The sequence below is a fragment of the Vigna unguiculata genome, chromosome 10 (genome assembly GCF_037176805.1).
Source record: "Vigna unguiculata cultivar grain cowpea cultivar isolate G323 ecotype 2 chromosome 10, ASM3717680v1, whole genome shotgun sequence".
NCBI classification, from domain to species: Eukaryota; Viridiplantae; Streptophyta; class Magnoliopsida; order Fabales; family Fabaceae; genus Vigna; species Vigna unguiculata.
The window spans coordinates 37,914,824-37,924,124 of NC_140801.1; the positions used below are offsets into that span (position 1 = coordinate 37,914,824).

The window sequence follows — 9,301 nt, forward strand, 5'->3', positions numbered from 1 at the left end:
TCTAATATTTTATATCCACCATTCTATACAGGCACATGCATCTTTCACTAATGTTTTGTTTACTATAATATTCATTTCTCAATTCAGTGTAATCATCGAATATAACTAAACATTAAATTCAGAATCGGAAATTATAATCCAATAGAAGTATGATATAGTTATCCATGAATACAATTCAAGTAAGGGAATACGATTAATTTATTCAGTATTTCATTATTATAAATTGTAATACTGTTAATCACATATTCTCTATTATTAAATTGAATTATGACGGTTGCATGTAATTCGCCTCTTAAATTTTAAAGAATTTGGACAAAAAAAAAGTGAAACCGATTTCTTCCGCGCTTTTAAATGGGATGGCAAAATTGAAGAGAATGATAAAGATATGGGTTAAGTATATTTCTGGTCCTCAACTTTGGTCCAAAATTGGAATTCGTTCTTGGTCGAAATTTTGATAAATTTTTATCCCTTAACTTTAGAAATAAATGAATATAGTCCTTTTAACCCAATTTTGTTAATTTTTTTTAGGTTTCAAATACATTTCTCAGTAAATATTGGAGTTGGTTACGCCGTTTGACACATTCTCGGTTCATACTCCGCACTGAGGTAAAAAAAAAAAACAGAAAACAAAATGGAGAGAACTATGTGTCTTGAAGTACAACAACAAATTAAAACATGAAAATTTCATCTCCTCCATTGACGATATTCATAAAAAATTCAAAGAATAATGATAGTAATAGTAATAGGAGCGGCAACATTAGGATGATTAATTCCTGTAAACAACCATGGATCAGTCTTATACTCTCTTCGATTTTTCATTGCTCCATCCCCTCTTATTTCATCTCTTCTTCCATCTTCATCTACAACTCTTGAGAAAAAATAAAACTTCAGATATGTCTAGCAGAGAATTTGAAATAGCTAACTGTTAAAGAATATTTAGCATTTTCAGTGTTTTACAAAATACTAAGCAAAATATTGGCAATAGCAAATAAAATATATACAAAATGTTAGGTTTCTATGCACCTGCAATTCTAGTCAAGTATCAAATGGAACAAATAAGTAATTTAAGATTCGTTAAATGTGAAAGGGTAAGACATGAAATGAAGGATAACATAGACAAAAATAGTTTTTCATGGTTAGATATGTTGATGACGTAAGTCAAAGAAGGAAAACTACCTGCTTATCATTCTTCCTCACTATATCCATCTACCGTCAATCTTTATCCCACGGACATGACAGATTTTAGGCCAAATTTGACTGTCCTTTCTGTGACATCGTTTTTGCAGCAAGGGACATCCTTGTATGCTTAATGTTATCAGAGAGACAGGCAACCTTTCTCCCGCAATATTATCCAACTTTTTACAATTTTGAATTTGCAATTGTTGTAGTGATGTGAGATGGAGAAGGCCTTTGCACTCCAACGTCTTTAGACTTGACAAATCATCTAGATAGAGAGATGTAAGGGAGGGAGGCAACAATCCCTCCTTTGGGAAGGAATTAATGGCATCATATGGACCATATACATTGAGAGAGGTAACCATGTCCATCCACTCTAGACCGCTCAGTAGTTTCTCACAATTCCTAAGATCAACGGTTCTCAAGTTAGGTGGCATATCCCCTCCAGGAAACCATTCAATTTGTTGGCAGTTGGATATGTGAAGATAATCCATCTTTGGGAGAAGAGTTCTCATCTGATAGGGAAATGACTTCAACTTGGCACAATCATTAACATTGAACCAAGTCAAATTGGGCGCACACAATCCTTCTTCCGGGAATGATACAAAGTTGGGGCAACCCCTTATCTCGAAAGAACTCAAATTCTTGAACGACTCTGACCCTAAGACAGAAACTGATTCCATATTTTCACAGTCTGTGATTTGCAGACGTATGAGATTTGGAAAGGTGGCCAATGGGAGAGACGTTAGTGAATCGCAACTATTATTTATTCTCAGTGATGCCAGTGATTCATGTTGTTGTTGCACTGGGAATTTCAGTTTCTTCAAACCACTGATTTCCAGATTGTACAGCGATGCAGGAAGACGATCACCTGGAAATGATATTGCTGACGAACAATCCGTAAGTATCAAAGTACGGAGGCAAGTAAGTTGAATGTTAGTGATGGCCTCCATCACGAACTCCACCATTGGCCTTCCTTTTATCTCTATAACTTCTACCAAAAGAGGAAATGCATGAAATGCTAATTTGTTGCTTTCAACTATCTCCATTTTTCGAAGGGTGGGGGCCCCTGGGATAGAAGAGATAAGAAGCTCGCAAGTTGCAATCTTGAGTTTTTCCAAAGCAGGGAGGTGATTTGGTAAATCTCCCTTTAGTTTGGGACAATTAAATATACTAAGAAATTTAAGCACGGGGAAAGCTTTTGAATCAAACCCGCTCCATTCCTCCCAACAAGGCATATCATGAATGCATAGAAATTCAAGGGACGGAAAGGGAATCACAGATGAACAATCTTGCTTCTTATAAAACCCTGCATCAATAGTCTTCACTGAATTCATATCTGAAATTTGGAGGTGCTTGAGAGACAGTAGTTGCCCAAGTGAAGGAAGCCTACAACAGTTTTTACAATTATTTAAAGACAGATCTGTCATATTTTGGTAGGAAAAGCTTCCCATCCATTCTGGAAATCTTGTTCCTTTATAACCGGTTATTAAAAGACACTTCAGGTCTTGGTGAGGTTGTAAATTATTGAGTACATCTAATTCAATTTGGAATTCGGTGCTATTGTTGTTACATGAAGACCACTCAAATATTAAAGTGTTGATGTGCTTCTTTTCCATTATCCTTGCCTCTAGTGCTTCTTCACCTTTAGTAACATTCTCTAAGTTCTGAACACAAATGCAACCATGGAGATTTGGAAGTCCTCCCAGTTCTTTGATGCTATTCTCTACATGCTTGCCCACAATATAGATATCCAAGTTCTGTAATTGATTTAGTTTCCCCATTCTTTTAGGCATCTCTTTTATGGAAGCACCAAAGATTTCAAGACGACGCAAGTTGACAAGATTTTGCATGGCACTAGGCAACTTAGTCAGATTTAAGCAAGTAGACAACATCAAAGTCTGCAGGTTGTTCAGATTGCACAAAGAATCTGGCAACGTTGCTATACTTGTACCAGAGAGATTTAAATAACGCAAATGTATCAATTCACCTACTGAATCAGGCAGAACAAGCTGACTTTGGAAGTCAGAAAATGATAAGACTCTCAAGTACTTGAGCGACACTATAATACGTGTTGCCTTTTCATTGTTGAAAGGAGAATCTTTAAAATTGGTCGGCAAGAAAGTTCTCGAAAATTTTACCCTGTCAAGAACTTCAGTATCTGAGACCGAATCACCGAATCTTGTAAAAGACAAATGGCGTGTCTTTCTATCAATTTTTGTTTCTTTTCCAAGTTCATCTGCTCTTAAATAAAATTCCCCACCGAGGAATGTTGCTAGATCATGCATGAGATCGTGCATTACAAAATAATTACCCCAAGTTCGAAGACTAGAACGCTGAAAAAACGATCTGGAAACCAAATCGTCAAAATACTCATGTCCAACTTCTTCCAAAGTCTTTCCTTTTTTTGTGGCTTTTAGAAGATCTTCAGCCATCCACAGCGGGATCAGTTCATCTTTATCAAATTGGTAATCCTTGGGGTACAGTGAGCAATAAACAAAACACCGTTTTAAATGTGAAGGAAGATAATTATAACTAATTCTGAGTGCTGGAATGATTTTACACCGACTCTCAGAAAGTTCCCAAATGTCACTCTCAAGTACATCATTCCAATCCCTAATCTCGTGCTTTCTTCTCAACATTCCTCCAAGAGACTGTGCAGCTAATGGCAGCCCATTACACTTTTTAACAATCTCCTTTCCGATCTTTTCTAGAGCTCCCCTATTCTCACTGCCTTCTGAAAGAGGAAATGCATGGCTTGCAAACACTGACCAACAATCTTCATTTGATAGTTTGCTTAGATGATATACTTTGACAGTATGAAAAGGGACTACAGCGGCTACACTTTCATTGCGGGTTGTCATGAGAACTTTGCTTCCCTTAATCCCTCTTATAAATGGTTTTGTAAGACTACTCCAGCTTTCACAATCCTCGATCCAAACATCATCCAAGACAATCAAGAATTTCTTACCTTTCAGTTTGTCCAACAAGTCAAGTTGAATTGAGTTTAGATCACTCAATTTACAAGGCTTTTGAGTAATTTCCTCTATCATAGTTTTTGTCACCTTCACAATATCAAATATATCAGAAACACACACCCATGCCTTCAATTCAAATATCTGATTCAAGTTGCCATCGTTGTACACAGATCGGGTCAAGGTCGTTTTTCCAACCCCACCCATGCCAACTATAGGTATCACAGACACTTCTTCACCATCACTGTTATCCTCTAAAACTAACTTCATAATGGTCTCTCTGTCTTTATCCCTACCGTATATCTCATACCGATCTTCCAAAGAGGTTGTCTGAGCCTTCCATGACTGGTTGTTCTCTACTGGAATCTCTCTCAAATCAAGACTCTCCTTTTGTTTTAAAATTTCATCTAATCTTCCCACTATGTCTTCCAACTTACTGATACTAACAACTTTGTTCCGCTTGAAAAGGTGAGAAAAGGGATTGCTTACCTCCTTTTTAGTAGCAACTTTAGTAGAAACTTCATCAAGCAAGTCGTCAACCTCGTAGACAAGATCATTGAGAAGATCGAGCCACTCTTTGACATTGGAGTCGGTGATTTGTCTCTTCTCAGCATCAGCAAGCACAACTTTAACCACAAGCAGCTGGCTCTTCATCTTTTGAAGCAATTTGTCAGGCTTCTTTCCACGGATGTAGTTGACGAACTCAGGGGAAGCTAGTCTGTCAAAAAGAACGTCAATGAAAGCAGAAAGGAGTGCACCACCTACCACAGCTAGTGCCATGATTTCAACAGCAAACAAGTGACTATTTCTCAGAAAGGAAAGGAATTGGTTGCAGTAAACTGGGTTGGTTCTCGACCGATGAGATCAGAAAGGTGAGGAATTTAAGTCAACTCTCTTCACTTTAAGTTGCGTAGCTCTGCGATATATGATATATTAGTTAAAAATTCGACGGTAGAGATTGAAAATGCCTCATTGAAAAGTTTAGTTGTGGTGGGTGTCGTTTTTTAAAGGGTTAAATATGTTTTTTATTCCTGAAACTTCAATGAATTTTGGAATTAGTCCATTTTGAAATTTTGGATCAATTCAGTTCTTCATCTTTCGAAATATATAGATTTAGTCCTTTTAATCAAATTTTGTTAGGTTTATTTGATGATTCGTACGCATTTGAGAATTGTGTTTGAGTTGTTTATACTGTTTGACACATTTTTGTTTTAATGTTAAGTCAAATACTAGCATGAAACGTACTTGAAATATCAAATAAACTTAATAAAATTTGATTAAAAGGACTAAATCCACGTATTTCGAAAGATGAATAACTAAATTGGTCCAAAATTTCGAAATGGACTAATTCCAAAATTCTCTAAAAATTAAGGGACAAAAATATATTTAACCCTTTTTTAAAAGAGAATGTACCTACCATCTGAGTTCAGCATGGATATATTAATGAAAAATTCAATGGTTGAGATTGAGGACCGTAAAATGAAATACCTGTTTTTCTTTCTTTTAGTGTTGATCTCATCTAAATATTTCAGAGACTGTTTATTTTGGTTAATTAAAGACATTCAATATGTTTACTTTTTCAGTTTTGCAGTGTCTATGAAATTAATTATGAAACAGAGTGAAATTATTTGTAGTTGAGCTTACCCAACTGGTGTTAATGACACAAAATATGTAGCCGTGATATAACAAATTAAAGCGGTTTGCAACAGTTATATGCATCGTGCTCTTTCGACATAATATTGGGTGCACGGCTCTTTGTAGACTTAATAAATCAGAAGTTAAATTCGAATACAGAGAAATTTATTTTACTACATTATGACTTGTACTGGTTTTATATTCTTAGGGACCAGTATTTGATTTTTGGTTCATTAATTATAGCACTTAATATCAAGGACTGAATTTTAGCTGTAAGAAGACGAAATTTCCTGCAAATTGGAATAAAGAGGTTATATTTCCTTTTTATGAAGCAAATTGAAAACTAAAATTTGACATTGAAATTAAACTATTGAATCAAATATATATTTAAATAACCATAGCATAACAATAAATTTCTCAAAAGCATTCATGTATCATTCATTCATGAAGTTTTCTGCTAAATACGACACCTCTGATTCCAAACTAAATACTCTTATTTATATTTGAAATCATATTCGAATATATATATATATATATATATATATATATATATATATATTACAGATTTTTTTTTTCCTAAATGATAAACTTTGTTTTTATTCTATAATGTCATTTGTTCTTTCAACCTAATTTATTTGCAGAATAATTTCCATCATAATAATCGCCGCTTTAATTTAGAGTAAATTTAAATCTAAAAGCAAACACAATAAAATTAAATATATTTAAACTAAAAACAATTGATTATATATATATATATATATATATATATATATATATATATATATAAATTTTTTCTCAAATATTGATTTAACTAATCATTATATCACTCTTTGAAATTTTATATTAAAGTCTCTTTACTGAACTTTTTTTTACTAATTATGATATTTTCACGACTAAGTTTGAACCGGCTCATGTCAACCTTCAGTCTAAGTCAACTTATCTCGACACTCAAGATAAATGTGTTCAACTCAACCACTACAAAAAAGTTACAAATTAGCAACGGAAAATTTCGTAACTAATACGTAGCTAAAATGTTTTGCGACAAATTAACTACAAAATTGCTAGAGAAAGTTTTCTAGCTAAATTCAGGTAGCTAATTAGAGAGATATATAATCTCTCGTTATTCTGTAGCTAATTAGTCGCTAATCTCTCGCTAATTGAAGTGAAAAAGTTTTATAATTGCTAGCTAATTCGTAGCTAATCTATCGCAATTATATTCTCGCAAATTTGTAGCTAATCTGTCATAATTTTATTCTCGCAAATTTATAGTTAATATGTCACAATTTTGTTCTCACAAATCCGTAACTAATTTGTCGCAATATTATTCTCACAAATTCGTAGCTACTCTATCGCAATATTGTTCCCGCTAATCCGTAGCGTATTTGTCACAATTATTTTCTCGCTAATTTGTAGCTAATTTGTCACAAATCTTTTCTCGTTAATTCGTAGCTAATCTATAGCAATTCGTTTCTCACTAATCTGTAGCTAATTTGTAATAATTCTTTTCTCGCTAATTCACAATTAATTTGTCGTAGTTATATTAATAAAAAAGGAAACAGAAAATGAATGATTCTCTAGAGTGTCTAAACAACTCCAATATTTTCAATACACACATTCAAAAAGGAAAGTAGATAATCAATCCTACAATGACCAAAATATATCCATCAATTATATCAAATAGTACAAAACAACATAAAAGTTTCCACCAATATATAATTGTTTTAGGACATAAAAGCATTAGAATGTATCAACAAAAAGTAATGTCACAACACAACTAAACATAAACAAAGTTTTGGATTCTTTGAGGAACATCTTCATTCTTGTTTCTTTAAAGCAGCCAATAATTCCCTCTTAAAAGATTGCATTTGATCTGGCATCTACTGGTGTACAATTGCTTGCATTTCTGCTTGTGCCTTCATTTGTGTTTGCATTAATGCTTGCATATCAATCTATGCTTGCAACTGCATTTTCACTTGCTCTTGCAAATTAGATATTTGTGTAGTTAATGTAGTGATTTCCTTAGTTGTTGGATTCAGATTTTGGGAAAAGGGTCCTTCTACTATTGAGGATGAAACATGTGGACCAATGCCAAGATCCAAATTGTGACCAATGTCATAGATTCTACATTTCTTATTTTCACCATTTGTTTTTATCCAAACATCAGAGTCAACTATAGGATGCTTTGATGTGTCTTCCCCATACTTTTTTGGTCATATATAGCTTTTTCATATAATTCCTACATAAAATCAATATGTTAGTAATATAATAAATAATTAGTTTAATATTTATAAAATAAACACATACTTACAATAAATTTTTTTGCTTTGCTAGACACATATTGACCATCTTTTCTTTTATGAACTTTGTTGTATAATTCACCATAAGAAATAGGGTGTTTATGTTCTTCTTCTTGTGAAAAAAATATATGCAATTCCTGATAGTGGCCAACTAAAACAGTATAATTCATTTTGTGGAAATGCATTTCTAACTAACCATGGTTTTATTACAACAGCATGTACAATAATACCAATTTGAGTATTTTGAACAAAAATCATGTCATTAGTGAGTCTCTCTATAACTAATACCAATTTATAAGTTAGAGAATGCAGGATGTGAGTTTTCAATATTATCAAGTGTTGTCCAAAGTATAAATTCTCTAACTATTATCAAATGTCAAAAGTATAAATATCATTTTTTTCAATTGTTGTCCAAAGCTTCTTGATCCTCCTCTGTGAATCATGGCATAAGGCTTGACAACCCTATTGCTCTTACCTGCAGTAGACTTTTTTTTCATTCTTCTGTTGTCCATATGTCTACTAATACATCCCACATCTCAATCCTAATGCCTCTTGGTCCAAGACCCTTTAAGTGATATATCCCAATAACGATTCATACATTTCCCACATGGACAAGAAATGTGTCATGTTACATTAGCAAATTTTGGATTTCTTTTAATGAAGCCATCAACGTCATTTCTAAATTCCTCAGTTATACTACCAAATTGATCTTTTCTTTGTAACATCCATCCTTTATCAAGTCTCATTGTCCTTGTAGATAGTTTAAACATTGGTCAACATTATGCTTTTAAGAAATTTGTACATGAAAAGAATGGATTGACACTAATTTAAGACATAATTAAAATTAAGAACAAAAATTAGTTAAAATAAAGTAAATATAACTAAACACTAATTGAAGCAAGATATTATATCTTCCATATTTATTTTTGCATAATAAGAGCAACCAAAATTTTAGCAATATTATAGTATTGGTACTCAGAAGATGTGCAATCCTAGTATAGTGGAACCTTTTTATCCTTACTAGCCAAAGTTCATTCAATAGACTGTAATTTCACTTAGTAGATTCATAAATAAATGAGATTTAACGATAACTTATATTGTTTAAGTGTCTTGATGATAACTTTAAATCGATTAAAAATATATATCTATCATTTTGTTTAATTCTTATAATTACTTATTGAGTGAAAATTGAGTTGTAAGTGTGTATTGAACACTCAA

At 33.0% G+C, this 9,301-nt stretch overlaps 1 protein-coding gene across 2 annotated transcripts; it reads right to left on the bottom strand.

Annotated features, from left to right (window-relative positions):
• Positions 1-586: 586 nt before the first annotated feature.
• Positions 587-5,127, bottom strand: LOC146882527 (putative disease resistance RPP13-like protein 1). Of its 2 annotated transcripts, none has more exons than XM_085667784.1 (2): positions 1,177-5,127; positions 587-860 (listed from the first exon to the last, which is right to left on the bottom strand). In XM_085667784.1, the coding sequence occupies exon 1, from the start codon at positions 4,929-4,931 to the stop codon at positions 1,197-1,199; it is 3,735 nt and encodes a 1,244-aa protein (XP_085523910.1). In that variant the 5' UTR covers positions 4,932-5,127; the 3' UTR covers positions 587-860; positions 1,177-1,196. The 2 variants fall into 2 exon arrangements, with proteins under 2 accessions (XP_085523910.1, XP_085523909.1); XM_085667783.1 differs by having other exon boundaries at positions 588-868.
• Between the last annotated feature and the right edge of the window lie 4,174 nt (positions 5,128-9,301).

Bases quoted from the DNA above. Each gene is read 5' to 3' on its own strand.
- LOC146882527 (XM_085667784.1), bottom strand. From the start codon at position 4,931: ATGGCACTAGCTGTGGTAGGTGGTGCACTCCTTTCTGCTTTCATTGAC.